The following is an 18,961-nucleotide window of genomic DNA, read 5'->3' as shown; positions in this document are numbered from 1 at the left end:
AACTCCCTATATAGAGCGGGAACAATATGGTGGATTTTATTGTTAACTCAGTTAACTGACCATTGGGACAGATAATCACTACTTTTCCCTTCCCGTTGGTCATGTGTGCACCTTCCTTTGTCCATGTCACAACAAATCGCATCATTCCAGGGTCTATCTGCTCATCTAGTGACCATGGCTGATCACTTCTTTTTAAGGTGCATTGTGGAAAACTTCGAGTCCTCTACTTTTTCATCCACCAGACTTTCAGACACTCATTTAAAATGGCGTAACCACTTATATATTGATCACGGCGGATGTTCGGAAACAGCCAATTACTTTTTAAAAAATTTTTCAACTGTTAGCAGCACACAGTACACTGTAAGCCTCCCCCTTCCACCTCAATAAGAAAGTAAGCAGTAAGAAATATCCTTCACTACTCATTTGCTAAAATTGACTAACAGTTTAAAACTACTCTTTTCAGAGCGTATCCAACCGTGATTAAATGTGATTCTTTTGTGATTCTTTTGTCAACAAAGGTTTGGAATTGATAACACCTGTATAAGGGAAGGGGTTCAGACTGACCACCAGGAACAGTAGGGCGTGGCACACATCTAATGCATAGGCATATGTGACCCTGAGGATGGCTTCATTATGTATGTAGATGTTAAAGCAGTCTATTTTTATGTTATCAGGCAATACATAAGGCATTTGAGTTCAAATCCAGCTGCTCATTGCATTGCTGCTGGATCTTATTCTGACTCTTCACACTGAACTGATTGTTTACCTCTGTTTAAAAGGGTTACCTTTAGTCAAGCTGTAATATGCTAGTAGAAATTGCTTTTTTTACATATTTTTTCAAGAAGCTAGGAACAGTTTATTGGCTATTATATAAAACCAAAAGAATTCACAGTAAATGAAGTTGAGTGTCAAATGTTAAATGGTTTTACATTTAACACCCATTTAAAAGTTTTCAACTGGACTTATTTGTTTACATGACTCTGTCCTGTAGACAGTATATTGTAGCTTATTTGAAATCTGTAAATATTCTATAAATTCAACCAAGGCATATCAGCTTTAAATGACAGCTACATCTCTATAGCACAAATTGAAAACACATGACTTGGTTTTAATTTAATCTTGGCCAGAGAAATCCTAAAAGCCATACTGTTTGGATATTTCTTTTTTTTGCAGCTGTTAAAGAGCAAGTAGTGAATTCAAAGTCTTTTGATGGCAAAATGTAAAAGGTAACCTGAGAAATATCTGTTTTTGTTTGCTTGCAAGCATGGTTTTAGGGAAGCTCTCTAAAAGCTATCAAAAGTTTAAGCATTTCCCACATCCTCCTCTTCTGGGTGTGCCTGTAAAGTGCTTCACTCCCTCTTCTTAAAACCTCTGAGGAGTTGCATCATGGGATGGCGTGTATGATTGTAGCACTATACTGTAACATAAGGGAAATACTTAATCTTGGTAGATTCATAAACACCTTATGAGGTGACTGGTCTCAGACCAGTCAGTGCTTTGCTTAATTTAGAGGCCAAGAGGACTGAGCAGCAGCCCAGGGTCAACTCACTGTTTAGGGCACACACACAGTTTATGATCAGCCTTTGTGTTATTTCATGCTCACGTCGCTCTCTCATTATCAGAGAGTGTTTATTGGGGATCCTTAGTTGATACAGTTAGAGTTGCTGCAATATGAACTGCACACCAAGAGTCAGAAATGATCTGCATATTCAATAACTTCCGTAATTATATGCGCAATTCATCAGATGAGATGTGATTGCAGGGGAAGTGGAATAGAGTGGAATGGAGAGGAGCAGAGAGGTCTGATTCCTTGAGGACTAAAAGTCTAATCACAAAACTAACATGATAATTGAAATCTAAATTGAAAGGCTTAGCTCTCGGGGAGTGCATGTCAGACATGGTGTGTAGAGGAGTTAGCAAGTGTTTAGCAGAGGAGGAGAGAGCTGTAGGAAATATTTTTGTTAAACGAGCTGAAAACACAATGCGAAGAAAACCACAAAAATCATTCTAAGTAATAGTTTTAAGCATATATCTGTACTTTATTTTAAATACCAAAGATCATATTTTTTTTTCTTTTGACTGATCATACCCATAAACATGTTGCTGCTTGCAACAGTGAGGGATGTCATGTTTATTAGTTCTTACATAATAGGTAATAATTGAGTTTCATCTTACAACTGTTTTTGTATTCCACGTTATTATGTTCATGTATTTACACAATCCTGCACAATCGTAGGGGGAGAACTTGAACTGGTATCCAGTCGGTTGCAATTCACAAGTTTGTCAAAAGATCACAAAAATCTAGTTACTAAAATTGCAATACATATTTTAGAAATATTAATTAAAAAAAGCTTTGTAGTTTTAAGTTGCACCCATCGCTGAGAGTCTACAGATCTTCAATTAGTCAATTTGTAACCATGGTTCTTCTCTTCTTGCATAGACTACTGTTTATTTACTTCAATAGTTATTGAAGTAAATAATAGGGTTAAAAAAGAAAATTTGATTCTGATTTGAGTTTTATATATTTTTATTAGTTTCTATTTTTATTTATAAATTATGCTACTATATTGCACACCTGTATAGCAAAATACATAACCTGTTGATCAAGAGGGTCCCTTCTTTACATATTGATGGATAATCTGTTTGGTCATAACTGACTTTTTAATAAATACTTTAAACAAGGATTTATCAGAAAGTAAGGGATTGTCCTGTTACCTATGGGATGACTGTTTGAATCCTGCTCCACGTTTGTGTCACTGGGCAAGACGCTTCACCTGCCTTGCCTGACGGCCGACAGATGGCCTTGTGAGGCCAACGTATCGCAGCCTCACCTCCGTCAGTCTACCCCAGGGCAGCTGTTGCCACAATGTCACTTTCTACCATCAGCATGTGAATGTATTGTTGACTGACTGAATGTAGTGCACACACTTTAAACAAGGCCATTAAGCAATATGTGACCATGTTTGAGCGTTAGAAAGTTTTTTTAACCTGCTTTATTAGAATATTTCCTGTTAACAAAAAAAAAGTTTTACCATTTAGCAAAAACAGAAAAAAAATCTGTCTCCTATTTAATTGCTATATTGTCTTCTTTACTTTTGCCCCCTTTGTCTGCTAAGTGTCCTGAGCACAGGATTCATATTCAACCCTCAATAACATTTCATTTGTTATGCCAAATTCATTAACCTGTACTGCTGTTCAGCTGACCTCGGTCATAAATTTGCTTAATGTGATAAGATGGTTTCCAGCTGTAATAAGGAGCATAAAATTTAAAGAGAAACACACACACTGTCCCTATCTAGTCATTGATCATTCAAACTCAGAAGTGTTTTAGAGCAAGAACATTCCTCTCTTAGAGGATTTTACTTTTTTTTTTCTTCCCATGAATCCACAATGAATGTTTTGATTTATACCTAATTGTACCACAACTTATTACTCAGAAAATAGTTAATGATCATTTCTCTTCTAAAATCTATTTTAGCTGGTATTAGCTGGATAAAAATTCCATCAACGTAAATCTATAACACTACAATTTATTCTGTCTAAAATAGTTTCAGTTATAATTTAGGGTTCAGAACCAGCTTTAACATTATTTGAAATTACTGAGAAAATTTAATAGCTTTTCATGCGTTTCTTCTTCCTAGAGGGTTAGTATAATCAGTGACAATGCATGAAATGCTCTGGTATTGTAGAAAATCCTAGACAACTTTCACCGTCAGGTTAAAATACTGACTTCCCTGTGGTCCTCTATCCCTCAGTGGTCTCGCCTAACAACTCCCTCCAAAGAGCCTATTAGACCTGAATCTCACTTTGCTGTTAAAAAGGGTCCTGTCCTTTCAGCACACTCACTTCCCTGCTTTCTGTTTTTCATAGCATAGGTGCAGGAGCAACACAAGTTCATTGTTCACTCGCAGATGGAAGTTGAAGTTACCAGGGTAACAGCTCTAATCCTTTCTCTTTTTTTTACCATTTCTTTCATATTAACAGTCTATCGAGAGCTACCTTTTAAGTCACAGGGAAGGAGCACTTGCTTACCCACTTTTAATTAGCCATGACTCTGTTTGCCAGGAGACAGCGTGATGAGCTAATCGAAATTTACGAAATAATGACGCACTGCGAGAGGCTACTTCTTCTTCCCAAGGCCCGCTCCAAGAATAACAATAATGAGGCCATTATGGAGGATTGCACTTTAAAACGGCTGCGCAGCCACCAAAACAGAGGACATAATTGTTCTGGTGTTTTCCATACAATCAACAACCCTTTGTGGATTGACTTGAAATCGAGCAGAGCAAAGAATGGGTGTCATAATGATTGGTCTGTGCTGCCTTCAAGATGCTGTACAAAGTGCCCAGTGAGCTAGATAGACTACTGATTTGCTTGTGGATGAAGACATACATATTTTGGTCTTGTATGAAAAATGTATTTTCTCTTTGTAGTGTGTTGCTGGTGTGTGTGTGTTCTTTTTTTAATACATTGTGGGCCATATTTTCTGGAAAAATAGCACATTGTTGGAACCAACTGCTCCTTGTTGGGCCTGATGCTTGGACCCCACAGGGAGAAATGCTGCTTTTGGGTCATGGTTCATGTTTAGGACAGGTGTGAATTGCATTTAGGTTGGGGTTAGGATTAGTTATAAACACATAATGGTTAGGTTTAGGGTAAGGGTCATAGTTATGCTGTATAAATATTTTAGAAATGAATGGAAGTCAATGGAAATGCCCCACAAATATAGTAAGACATGTTTGTGTGTGTGTTTGTGTGTGTCGGTGGGGGTTTTAATGTAGCCTGGGGCTGTATTAGAGAACCTGAGACCCATTCAAATTGAAACACTAAGACCCTCGATATCTAGAGAGATTAACCACATATGCACATCTCTAATTGTTTTTTGGGTTAGTTTTTTCTGTGCATGGCCTAAACATTTATTTTTTTCACCTAAAACAAGTGAAAACAAACATATTCACCAGCATGTTTGAAAAAGTTACTGCAGTTTATATCAGGCTTGTCTGCTTACACTAGTTTAATCCAGCATGCCAAGAAGGCTCAGTTTGCTAGCAAAAAATCTGCACTTCAACTTAACTCAATAACAAAAAGCGGAAACAGCAATTCATAAAAAATAAAGTTTCCTATTAAAATTTTCTGGTGGAGAGTTTTTAAGGGGATTGCACAAACACAGCTCTGCAGCTAATAGCCAAGCTCTATTGTCAAAAGAGAGTAGAGAAAACAGGGCTTGAGGGCAGAAGGAATGCTAAGTGGGCCCCCTAGTCTAGTCAGCCTTCAGTGGGTTTCATTTATCTTCATCTTGTTAGACTAAATTAATTAACAATCTCAATGTTACACACTTTCTCCTTTCATTACATTCAAATAATGACGAAAATGCTAAGGGAGGTCCTGCCCACTGGGGGTACACTAAGACTGAAGCTCTCTCTGTCTATCTTTCAGTCATTAGCTCTCTTTTTCTCTGTTCACATGTCTGTGTTGGGTTCCTTCCCCTCTCTGTCTTTCATTTATTTTCATTTTTCCACTCACTTTTTGACTGCACAAACAAAAAGCTGATAACTGTGTTGCCTAAACATATTAAAAATTGATCTAAGGTGAAAACACATTCCATCAACAAAGAGAAACTAAAGAGCCTTAATGGCACATCGTATACCGCAAAACAGGAAACCTTTGGCTTACTATAGAGAAGTTTTAAAACATGTTTTTTTTTAACTACATACAAAACTGAGATCACCCAATTCTTAATCCTATTTGAACATCTATCTCTAACAGAACAAAAGCTTTAGAGTTGTGCTTGAAATGAAGAGTATAACTGTTTGACTTTCAAGTGTTTGTCACAAGAACTGTGTAACAGGTTTAATTAGGGAGACGTGTTTATTAAAAATGAAAGTGGCTCCTTTGAGAGCCTCTAAAGCTCACACAAACTCAAACCCAAACTGATGACTCAACACATTATTGAAACAAGGCACATCTGTCATATTAGGTACTAAAGCATAAAAAGTCAAAAGCCGATCAACTCTGGAACAGATTTGCATGTGTGCCACTATTGAGATGGTCCTGAACTACATAACTTTGTTTTACAATAAAGAAAATGGGATTCTTTAATGGAGAGCCATAATTATCTACCTTTTTCTTTCCCTTTTCCACCCCACCACCTCACAGCTCACTGCCCACTCCAGCATACAACACTTATCAAAGCAAAAAGAGCTAACCCTGAAGCAAGCCTGCCTTTAATCTTGGCCCGATTGTCTAAGCCTCAATCGGTGTGCATAATATCTTCTGCTGCCTTTAATTAAAACTGACATCGACAGAACGATGTGTATTAGAGAAGCAAAAAAGGTGTTGGAAAGCCATGATATTTTTCCACATTTAATTATAGAAAAGGTACAGAAATGTTTGGTCAAAGTTTTGCTTTTTCTAAGATAATATTCTATCTTAGCCCTCAAACTTTAAGGATATGACCAATCTTTTTGTCCAGTTGGTGTCCATTTAAGTAATGTCAACAGGTGCTGAGAGATCCACTTTGTAGTTGTTGCTACATCTCCAGAAACTAAAAGCAAAAATAAGAAATGGCTGCGCCTTTGAAACTTTAATAAGCCTAATGTCTTTGACTCTTGTCAGATTTCAGGGGTTAAACCAAAACAAAAAAAGGATATTATGCCCTAACAGATAAAACCTATATTATACATTTTGCAGCAAGTCAAATATCTTTTAATATAATCAAATTAAAGGAAAGCTGTGGGTTGAATTTTCTGTTGTGCGACGGAACTTAAATTTGAAAAAGATGTTTTATTTCACAGATTTGTATGCTAAATAAATTCTAGTAGATCGACTGGATCAGGGTATATTTCAAGACTGATTTTGTCTTTCATGGAAGAACTAGAACAAAACTCCTTTTTTTTCCTTTTTTTATGTAATAAACATTGTTTAAGTCGTGGAAAAAATAATGAATCAATTTTTAAAAAGTCAAGACATTTGCCTACAGAAATCCTGAAGGACGCTTTGATTCACATGAGTAATGGTATCAAATCGTCCTTTCTTTTTAAAATGCCCCCAACTGTTCTGCAGGAAAAAAAATGCTGTTAATTTAATCAAATAAGTGACCTTTTGAAAAAGAAATCAAAGAGGATTCATTAGCTTTAGTAAAGTTTGTCTGACAGCAGCTTTGAAAGGCAGATGCTGCTGTGGCTTTTAATGAGCCAGCCCTAATTAGGGAGCAACACTGGAGCCTAGAGAAGGTAGTTGACTAGGAATGGAGCCAATGGTAAATAAGCTTCCTTATTTACTTCCACTGTGTGTAATGACAGCACACATTTTTAATTAGAATCCCAAGATGGGGAAAGACAAAAAAAAAATCTAATCTTTACATTAGTATGAAGACAAACACAGGATGAAACGGAAAACAAGAGAACATCACAAGACTGATTTGCTAGTGATTGCCTCAACCAGTCAACCCTGATGAGGGTATTTAGCAAGGCAGGGGCAAATGAGCAGAATGGTCAGACAAGAGCATGCAGTATGAAGACACAGAGAGCCTGACCTGCAGGCCATTTAAACTGTGAAGCGAGTGGAGAAGCAAGGGGTGGGGAGAGCTCATGTGTTTGTGACCATCAAGTTGTTGATGTGTGCTTTCAGTCTGACTCAAGGCTGTAAGGGTAAGCATGCGTCTCAGCCACACACCACATGAACACAATTCTAACACACAGCTTGGGTAAATAGGCAACAATCTCTGTTGGACAGTCTTTCAGATGTACAAACACATGCGCACACAGAAACGTGCACGCAGACATGGGGCATATTCCACAGCTAACAAGGGATATTAACCCTTCAATGTTTTCCACCCCTACCCGACCTGTGATCCTAAACGGCAACAACGGAAATGAAACTAACCTCAGTAAAAAGCTGCTACGAAGAAAGCCTTCCATGTCAGCGAGTGGGGTTCTGGTAGGAAAAATCACAGAGAACATCTTTTTTTAACCGTGAAGTGAGTTATAATCAGGAAGAAGAGTAACAGGAGATGGGGAGGGAGGAAAAAAAGGGGGAATAAAGAAAAGAACAGCACACCGATCATACATCTTCTTATACAGGATCTTATGTCTTTAATTAAAGCAAAAAATATGACTTGGAACCCATCCTCTTTTTATATGAACTGACATCATTAATTACATCTCTTTCCATTGAAGGACTGAATTTGCATACAACATTGGTTAGCACTGATGATATGTTTGCATCAAATAAACCCTGCCCTCTGATCACCATACAGCCCGTATCCACGGCTGTGTGCATGTATATGGATGCGGATCCAGCCCCTGTAACCACAGATCCCGTCTGTTCAGAGTAGCCAGCGGTGGTCCAGCTGCAGCCCATGTGTGGCGAGGCTGCTGTGGCTTCTAGGAGCTTGGCCACAGGGGACCCGCGCTGGGAATCACAGCGCCAATGAGGCAAAAGGATGTGGTCATGATGTCACCACTTGTATAGGTCGCTCAGAAGCCGTAGCCACAAAAAAAACTGGAGACACATGGATAAAATTGACTTAGAACAGGTTTCCATTGGGCAATGTTATTGGTCTGTGTAATGCACACTTTTTATTGTGTTAAGACTGACTGAAAATTGATTGGGTTTCACACACTAAATTGTGTAAGTGGACATTTCACTGGCGAATCAAGTTTAAATTCCTTTCTTTTGTTTAATAATGTATACTTTTATTCTGAGTTTATCTTGCATAAGGTTAACATTAACTTCATTTTCTTAGAGTTTTGACTTCTAAGAGTCAACGCAACACATGGCTGATGGTAAATCTGCTACTTTTCATATCAAGATAATAATAAGAAACACAAGCTAAACGGTGAATTATACTTCAGCCCTTAAACACCTTTCAGTTGCATGGATGTAATTTGGCATTTTCCCTTCTTGCTCAAGTGGCCTTCAAACAAAGCCTGTGAGAAAATGGAAAGAATGAGCCAAGCCCAAGGACACTGTGCCTTTCAGCTTGGCCAGCACTTAGCAAAGCAGTGGCTTCACAAGGCCCAAAGGGCTCAGCTGAGACTTTTCTCACAATAAGGTGTCTGGGGAGGCGGGAGTGGCATAGCCAGGGGTACTTGCAGCCCTGCTCTTTTCTCCACTCTGTTGGGCCCAGAGCACATAATACCATCACCATGCCACAGCACACCGAGCCAGTGACAACGTGAGAAAACAACCGTCAAACAGAGCAAAGCAGATCAAGCGTGTCTCCTCACTTCTGGGAGTGCAAAAAGCACCCAGTGCAGGCACACACAAACCAAAACAATCACCAACACAAATATTAACTCATTCTGAAGTTAATACACGAAAAGAAAAAGCTTCTTCAACTTAATTTTTTAAAATGCATTGAATATGAAGCACAATTACAAATATGTTTAAATTTTACAGACCTTTCAAAAGGATTTAAAGATAACAAAAAATAAAGTAGTCAACCCAATAATGTTTTTGTTTATCTTTAGTTTAAGGCAATATCATTTTTTCTTTTACTCGCGCTATTTATATTTTCTTCTCAGCTGATCTACTTTCTTTCCTGGTCAGAAACAACAACAAAAAATATGCTATGAATATAAAATTAGGGGTTTTGGAGAAAATTGCCAAACTTGCAGAAAAAGATTCTTCAAGCTTTAAACAAAGACCACCTGTAGATTAATAAATAAATTAGTGATATGAGGATAGGTCTCACTAATTTGGCATAGGCCACTCCAAGCCGCCCAGCAGTCGTTCAGAGAAAGACTTTCTGCCAAAAGCTGCGTCTGCTTAACCAAGTCTCCACCATCTGCAACAAATGTGCTCTATTAAAGCAGTACCATATGGACAACAAGCTAGCTATTAACACGGCTTCAGCACATCCTTTAACCTAGCCCAGATTTCAAACTTCCAGTCAAATTGACTGCTGATTTAATGCACCGCCAGCAGCCATGTGGGTCTTGGCACGAGACAGCACTCTCAGTCTTCAGTCATTAACGGGCTCACATCGTGCACAGCCCACAGCGAGACACAGAAGTTAGCTGCACAGAGCATGTTGGTTTAACATCCCAGGTTAGTTTTTATATTCTCTTAAATAAACCAGTAGAAAAAATGGAGGGCTTCGTTCCTTAAGAAAAGTAAACTAGAGTTGAAAGTATTTTACTAAGTCCAACAGTAAGCCACAAACATTAACAGCCTTGCAAGTGGCTTTTTTTCCACAGGGGTTTATTTGCATAGATCTGAAAAAGAGTGAATAAAGTGAGGACAGGAGACGTATTTGTTGACCATAGAAAGTGCTCAAGACTTTAATTTATTCATGTTCATTCAATATTTCTGTAATAACAATGTATCTGCTATAAAACCTTTTCCTCAATATAACTGATCAGTTACAGATTTTCTGTGGTTTTAAACCTAAACCTTGTAATAGGCTTCTTTAATCAACCTTACTTGACTCAAATGCTAAAATATTGGCTACACAAATGTAGCTAAATGAAAGATTAGTAACACAAACATAATGGCAGTCATTTCATCCAAGAGCTCCAATTTTCTATTATTAAACCACATCACAAGTTGGATGTATGGCTGGCATTGTCACTTTGTTGCGTTTGCAAAATGTTATGTAGGCCTACACTTATATAGTTTTTTTTTTAAGTAAGGAGAAATGACCACAGTATTTTACACTATATTCAGTCATTCACCCATTCATACACACTGATGGTGGCCAGCTACATTGTAGCTACAGCTGTTCTGGGGCTCACTGACAGAAGCAAGGCTGCAGTACACGGGTACCACCGGGCCCTCTGAACATTTATGTATAACTTCTGGAGTATCGGCTTCTTCCATTCTGAGTGGCCTTTCACACCACTCATATTAAAGTAAAGCACTCATATTCCTTTAATTTGAAAAGTCTTTTTATACTTTTATTGCTTATGTCACTTTAATAGATATCTAGAACACAGAGCCTGTGTTGTTCATTGACCATATGTTGCGAACTGTTGCCAAAATCTGGAGTTCAAAAATTTTTGTTTTGATATTTGGGCTGTTACAGTATATTTGGAGTTGTTTACAATGTTGCACAAGAAAAATATATTTTTGAGATAATTCCCTAAAACATTTAAATATAGAACTCTACTTTTTGTTTAACAAATCACCAGCTTACAAAGCCCAGGAAGCAACATCTTGGCTTTCCCACATCAGAGCATAGTAATTTTAGAGGAAATTATAGTATGAAAAAAAAAAGAACACTATGAAACTAAACGGGATTACAAACAACTCTTAAATCATGTAAATTCTACAAACAGACCCTTAAAATATGGTGATAGTCAAGTATAAGAGTACAGGGACACAATGGATACACACATTTTTATAGGATAAAGATATTTATCTACCATCATTTCTATTAACAAATCTAAAATATATCCAAGTGGTAGTACAATCCCCATATTACAACACAGGAATGCACGTATTGCTAGCAGATGCACGTATTTCAGTCAGCATTGCCAGATGAGTAGTGAATTAATTTGTGTGAGCCACTCCAACATTAGGAAGGTGTGTTGAAAGGTGTCTGCTCATGTTTCAAATTAAACGCGCTGCTGGTCAGCATTAGCACCTCGACACCCGTCGGCAACTGACACTTAGGGAGCTGGGGGTAGGATGGGAGAGAGAAGGGAGGAGATCCCACCCCTGTTCACACTGGAATAATTAGAACATGTCAGGAAGAATTAATTTCCTCATTTTTCAAAAGGATACACAGAAATTACCATGTTATTATATGACAGGGTCCCAGGGAGAATTGGATTAAATTTGATTTCTTGTGCAGCCCACACAACAAATTAAAGTCATAAATAAGATGGAAAGAAGCAGGCACAGAGCATATGTTTATGGCAATGAGTGAAGCCAAGGGAGCAGAAACAACCATCTTCATTTCATTTTATTTAAATCAGGCTAACACCGTGTCTCTGAATGACAGCAGTTACTAATGGGATGATACAGGCTTCTCAGTATTAACAAAAGGGGTTTTAAAACTTCATATGAGGATACATAAAATAATAGGGGATTACCTAGTGGACCAATACATTCTTCAGAGGTTATACCAGTAAACATGGTGATTCTACAGTATCATAAACAGTTCCATATATTAATATATTTAAATTGTTCTTAACATGTTTTTGGCAAAGTCTATATTTTCAATAGAAATTATTAGGTGCCACAAAAAATAAAACTAATGTTTTGCGAAACAAGTATGTTAATTGTATCTATAGACACTCACTGACACCACTCGAAAAGATAATGACAGAAGAATTTTGGCTTTAAAGAATGAAAAACCCAAGACTGACAGAAGGCTGACGGAAAGAATAGTTCTCTATTCTAAAAACTAAAATTAATAGATGTGACACATTTGAAAAGAACTGAAAACTTTCTAAACAATTCATATCTGTAAAACCAAAAACACTATTCCATAACGTTTAATTGTCTTTTCATATAAACTTCTGTATGTTTTTCAATCATTTCAGTAATGCCACCTATGTACAGTATCACTACTTTGACAGACAATAAAAGGATGCATGCATTTTCCACATGGGGAAATTTTGACATTTAAATAACTTTAGTCGAGACTTCTTGAGTTCACCTTTTTATTTCCTCACAAATTAAAAAGCTACAACTAATAAAAAAGGGAATTCTGACAAAAGAAGTATTTCAATTTAGATCCTAGCATTAGGACGTATTGAAGTCAGTATCATGTCTCGAAGTGAACCAAAATGTATTGACATAGCTCTCCTCCTGAGGGCCAAACTATACTTGTTAGCCTAGTATTACAATGCAGTGTTATCTTTGCTGAAGGAATTTCTCTTTTTTTATGTCTATCTTTTTTTATCTCTGCCATTAGATTGTATTGCTCCCCTGGGCTCCACAAACTTTAAATAATTTGCGAATCAATTAACTGGCTACTCAAAACGCAACAAGGATTTCACACTCTCGTGCCGCGGTGCATTACAGTTGGAGATGATTCATGGCTTTTTGGAAGAAAACCTCATGGCTGAAACCATTAATTCGTTTTACCAGACTTTTAGTTATGAATTACTTTCTACAGCTGGTGTGAAAGAAGATTAATGGTGTGTTCTTTGACAGGAGCATGTACTGCGGAAAAGTGTCCTCTACAACAAGAAGGGAATTCAAAATATGAAGCCGCACAGTAGAAAAATAAATTTTAGCCTTTTAATCTACCCTTTTATTATGTTAAATACATTTTAAAAGTAACAAACTCTACAAATATAACCTTTGGTTAATTCTAATTGTCATGGGAATCTTAGTAAAGCTGAGGTATGTTTTAAACATTTCCACCAGGTATTGACATCTGAACAATTAGTATTCCCAAATGAGCTAGGGGATTCACTGAAGTATTTGTGGTTGATTAAATTAAAATCATTGTCATGCAGCCTCTGTTTGGCATATTGACCACAATCATTGGAGGGTCAGTGAACTGAAGAGGCTCATTTGTTGGATAATAGACACAAAGCAGCCATTCAAGGTTTTTCATTTTCATTTTAGGAATGAAGTGGTGTTTATTTAATTCCAGTCAAAAATGGCTCCCTACATCCCATCCTTGGTCTATAAATATTGGCATAAAAAGCTGTGAGACTGTGTGGCTGTGGCTTATTAGATAAACAGTACATTAACAGAGTGTGTATCCGTTCGGATGGTCTGATCATACTCTCAGGTGTTTCCAGATGAGATTGAATGAGCCTAATTAAGCATCTTACACCAGCAGCAGAAACTAGATTACCTCCTGTCATTTTTCAAGATTCATTAAAGCTCTAAGTCATAATATTCAGAACTTGATTGTATGAAGATCCAGCTAAATGTGAGGGGGACAAAACCACAGTTAGTCCAGTGGGACTCATGTTAGGTTGTCTTGTGTAACAAATACTGACAGGAGACTAATAACCTTGCAAACCTTTACCATAAACAGCTCAGTTCAGTGTCTGCATGCTCAAACCCTATTAGTGTCAGAAGAAGCCTTTTTATCAGCACATGCAGGTACCACTCTAAGCTGCAAAGGAGATGTAGTACAAAGTGCTTTTATTCTTGTTTGAGTTTGCCTTTTTCAGCTGATTCCTGTTTTTGTACTTGTCATTTTTTGAAAAACTTAATCATTTCAATGCATAAAGGCAAAGCTTAAACATTGAAAACTTCAGGCATTGTTACACTCAATAGTATTTTATATTCAGCCTGAGGTTTATTTGTTTTATCTATACAGACTCATCTTGCATTTCCCTTTTTTTTCCAGAAACTTGATAGATAACTGCCATTTTTCTTTTCATGCCTAATTTGCCATAATTGCATTATGTAAGCTGTCCATGCTTTCAACTAAGGGTCTTTGTTGCCAATTACACGTGTTCATAGCCTTGATATTCCGGCACAATGACGTTCAAAAAGTTGCGGTTAAATAAAAGCTTAAAACACCTTAAACATCATGACGTCTCTGCCGTTTTAACCAATTTAAATGAGATTCTAATTTAAGTGTCAAGGTGGTAGGGTTTTTTTGTTCCATTATATGAACCTTAATCCTTCACTGCGCACTGTCAGTCAGCCAGTTGAAAAAGGCTACTAGGCTTTTCTCTTCCTCACATAAAAAAAGAAAAAAAAAATTCCTAGAAAGATCTGGTTTCAAAAAAACCTACCTCTTCACCCACTCCATCACTCAGGTAATGTTTCTCTTTATAACTAGCCTGGTACTTATTTCTTTATTATTTATGGTGATGACATATTTGGATCCAGCTGCCACAATAAAATGATAACCTGTATTGATGTACTTAATACAAAAGAAAACTCCACTTTTTGAGAAAATTACTGCTTCTCAATTGGTCGTCATTCAATCTATAAGATCAAACAACTTTAGATTCTTTCATTAATCTAAAACTTGCATCCCTACTTACTGCCATTTTTTAAAATATAACAAAAAAAATACAAGAGATAATATTAATGTAAGCAACACATGGTATTTCAGTTTCAGTAACAATAATTATTATTTATCTGCTTTAGATAAAAACTTAATTTAATGTTTAATGTCTGTGTCTTAATATGAAAACACTTTATTTTCTGAAGATTAGCGTAACATAGGAATTTCATACCACTCCATCCCTGTATTAATAAATTGTTTTTTAAAGTCCTTTACTGTGAACTGCTGTGAATATATCCTACATTATAATATGTCCTATTTTCATTTGAATACTTACAAAATCTGAATTGACAGACTGATGACTTGGTGCCATAAATAGTTCTCAGGTTGGCAGGTGTGCGCTTCTGTGAGTAGTACCCATTGTGTGATGTGAAATAGCATGATCAAACAATGGTAAATGGCCATGAACTTTGAATTCAGACAGACATTCCAAAGCTTTTATTGAGGGGCTTCTAGGTCGCATTAATATGATTCCCGTGATATCTCCAATGACATTTATACGAGAAGAATAATATCAAGTAAGTTCCTGACTTTTATTTGTTTAATATCTTGGACAAATTTTCATTAGAAAACCGGCACAGACTGCAGCTGCACAAAGAGGGTTAAAGTAGTTTTTCGTGCAGAGAGAATCACGGTGTATTCAACTGTGCATCAAATTGCAACACCTGATTTCATCATAATTGTATCGCTATAGTATATGACTTTGGAAGCTCAAAGTAAAGCTTCTTAAAAGATATTTCAATGCACAATTCTAACAAAAATAAATTTAAGGGGCTGATGTTTGAGAAAAAGGTCTGTCTGCTCCGTCGTGCCTGCAACTGTTTAATTGTGCATACAATGTGAGTCTATCCAATTGTCCACCTCATTTAATGCAGGTGTTTACAGTGGGTGAAAGGCAGCAGGGGTGTTTGAGACGTGGCAGGACAGAGACAGCTGAAAAGGCAAAGTGATACTTACAAACACTGAAAGACTCAATCTCCAGCTTCCACCAATCACTGCTTGGTTGACTTTGAAGTCATGTAAAAAACCTGGAAAAGAATGGAGAAAAAAAGGTAATTATAGACCACATCTTTGAATGTAGCTTTATTTGACTAAATAAGCTTGAAAACGAGATCCAAAGGCTAATTAGAAATAATGCCTTACTGCTGCCACTAATGTAAATCTGCTCTAGAGTGTGTTTAAATCCTTCTATTTAGCTAACCTATCCTTCACAATCTACAGATTTAACAAAAGAGCTCAGATATAAACAGTTGTTTTATTTAATGCTGTCATCTTCCATCAAGCACTTACATCTCATTAATTATTGAGATGCCATGCTCTGTCTGTTTTAGCATGTCTCTTAAAGAGCAGTAAGTCTGTTTAATAGAACACAAAGCCGCAAGAGGCTCAGGGGAAGAGTGCATGTGTTGTTCACTCCATCTGAGCCGTTTTTACTTTTCTGCCCATCGGGAGACATTCACTTTGCACACGCCCCTCCTCCTGATTGGCATGTGGTGGGAGTTAACTGCTGATCACACTGATTAAATAACTTAGCTATCCGTCATCATTAACAAGCATGTTTTAACAGTGGAAAGGTATGATTCTCTTTTTAACAATAAAAAAAACTCCAATTGGAATAGGCACTATATACAGTAAAACATCATCACCTCTATGATGGTATGTGTTAACCTCACTTTTACATGTCTCTTCAGTTTGACTAAAGTCTCTTAGCAAAAAAAATTTGCTAAAATAGCATTGCTATCTATTCTATTAATTTCTGATTTTTTTTCAGACTGGTCTAAATCTATCGAGAGTGAGGTCTAGCCTGGTCAGCTGGACTAACTTAAGCCATATACACTGTGGATCAATTTGGAAAAAAGCTGAGACAGCGCTACTTAGACAGTCAGCAGAAAATGGTTAGAACCAATCGTATAGATGTGATGCAAAAAAACATCTTTCTTAAAAAGAAAAGCTCTTACAACCGCAAGTTTTTTGAAATTTCAACAATATATCTAGTTAATTTGAGACATAATAAAGGGAATGAATAAACCATCACTCAATATCATTGATTTGCATTACGGGTAATTCTGGCAGAAGGATAAACTCCCACCTTCCGTGCTGCGATTGGTCAAGTCTGTTTAAACCAGATAGTCTGAGACTAGCCAGGCTGATTTATGCCCATTGTGAGTCAGTCTTGCTGGCAAAGATGAAACTTTTGGTGTATATTTTAGAGTTTGTTCTCTTACAGTGAGCTGCTGAATTTTGATAAAACAGGTAGTTTATTTTATTTTATGTCAGCTTTCCAGCAATCTTAGGGTTTACTTACTTTTCAACAAACTCAAGGCAGTATTGCTTATTTTAACTAATAATGAGGCAACAGATTATATTTCCCAAGACCCTCCCTTTAAAGGTGGAATGCATTAAATGAGCTGACTGCAGTCACATCTGGCTTAAATTATTGAAACTCATGCTTTTAATTTAGTATCCTGATATTGATCACTTGTAAAAAGCAAACACTGATTGACAGTTCCCCACTCATGAAACACTCGTGAAAATACCTTGAATTCCCTAAGCCTTGAATTCCCTAAGCAACTATTGCTTTTGTGATGTGCACTTAAGGGATTTTATATTTTGTTAGTCTTTATTGGATGTTAAAAGTTAAATTCATAATGGCACAGAATGAGCTATAATTAAGAGCCAAATGACAATAGAGAAATACCAAGTCATCAGAGAGGGAGGTGGATAAGCTTCAGGCTCGTTCCTTTTCATTTTCGCACATTATCTTGTTTTTCACAATAAGCCTGGATCTCATTACCAGCCAATTTATACAATTAGTCTGCTTCTACACTGCCAATTAAACAAGGCCAAGGGTTTTTTGAGGTCATGCTTAACTGATCTGTCACTAATTTGCACTGCGATCCCTCAGTCTTCCATTGCTAAGTCCAATAAGCCACTATCAACAAGGTTGGATAAATATATAGAACGGCCACAGCATTGTTGTCAAAGCGCAGCAGAGTCTGCTGCGGGGGAGGCTTGAGGGCTAACAGAGTGAGACGGGCCTGAATGTGGCAGCCTTGAGGCTATAGAAGGGACAATGGGAGTAAAGGGACCCCTGTGACCCCACCTGAATGGAAAGCTGCTCCATACAGCAGCACATAGCTAACGCACAAAAAAATTGAAAAAAAAATCTGACATTTTTATCCTAGAAAGATTATTTGTACATTTAAACACAATATTCCTTATTTAATTCTTATAAAGATTATCATACAAATTTTCTTTCCAAAGAGAGATAATAATAATAATAAATAGATCTTGTATATTGCAAGGCAACATATATTCATGTATGAAAGGAGCAACCTGACTCTGACCACCATAATACCTTTCCTTCCTCAACTACACCATTCACAACTAGCTCTAGATACAACCACCTACTCTTGGTTCACAAATACATGCAATTTACTTTTTATAGCCGTTTTGTGCACACCAGTGCTCCCAGCCCACAGAATAAAAGACAAATTCCATAGATGGCAATTCACTAAACCCTTTGTCTACTTAACTGGGAGCCCTTGTAATCACATAGAGTATTATTAACAAGATCTTTGAATGATCAGTTTGATGATAATTGAGAATAAAGAGATAAATAAGACATGGGGTGCTGTATTATTTATACACTGGTTATTACGCTTCATTATTTCTGTGAGTGCTGGGAATCACAAAATAATTTATAATTGCAAATAATGAGAAAAGCCAGATGATATTATCATAAAGCAAATACAGGAATCCCTGTCATTCTGTAGGAGTCTGTATCTACCGGCCTGTTGAAACAGCATGCAAGATCCTTTTTTTTTTCCAACCCCACCTCCGGCTAGGAAACATTAAACAAGCTCTTTATAACCAATTATAGCTGTAGTCTTTTGTTGTTTTTGTTGTTTTTTAACAAGCACTTCCAGTTAATCGGTTCTGGTTTATTCCTAATGGTGTGAGACGGAGAGGATTATACTAAAATTATCTCATTACATCCTGAATACCAGAGGTTTTGCT

At 36.9% G+C, this 18,961-nt stretch overlaps 1 protein-coding gene across 13 annotated transcripts in view; it reads right to left on the bottom strand.

Annotated features, from left to right (window-relative positions):
- The window catches only part of LOC107085580 (transcription factor SOX-6-like), a 153,048-nt gene that overhangs the window by 115,048 nt on the left and 19,039 nt on the right, over positions 1-18,961 (bottom strand). For 8 of the 13 annotated variants that reach the window (XM_015375976.1, XM_015375982.1, XM_015375981.1 and 5 more), the window contains exons 2-3: positions 15,899-15,969; positions 7,885-7,935 (exon numbers count right to left, since the gene is read on the bottom strand). In XM_015375976.1, the coding sequence (XP_015231462.1) occupies positions 7,885-7,919 (35 nt within the window). In that variant the 5' untranslated portion in view covers positions 7,920-7,935; positions 15,899-15,969. The remainder of the gene's footprint in view (positions 1-7,884; positions 7,936-15,898; positions 15,970-18,961) is intronic. The other 5 variants (XM_015375984.1, XM_015375983.1, XM_015375986.1 and 2 more) reach the window with 1 other exon arrangement.

Source organism: Cyprinodon variegatus, unplaced genomic scaffold, assembly GCF_000732505.1.
Source record: "Cyprinodon variegatus isolate N-32 unplaced genomic scaffold, C_variegatus-1.0 Scaffold128, whole genome shotgun sequence".
Classification (NCBI taxonomy): Eukaryota; Metazoa; Chordata; class Actinopteri; order Cyprinodontiformes; family Cyprinodontidae; genus Cyprinodon; species Cyprinodon variegatus.
This window is presented reverse-complemented; position numbering and strand designations above follow the sequence as displayed.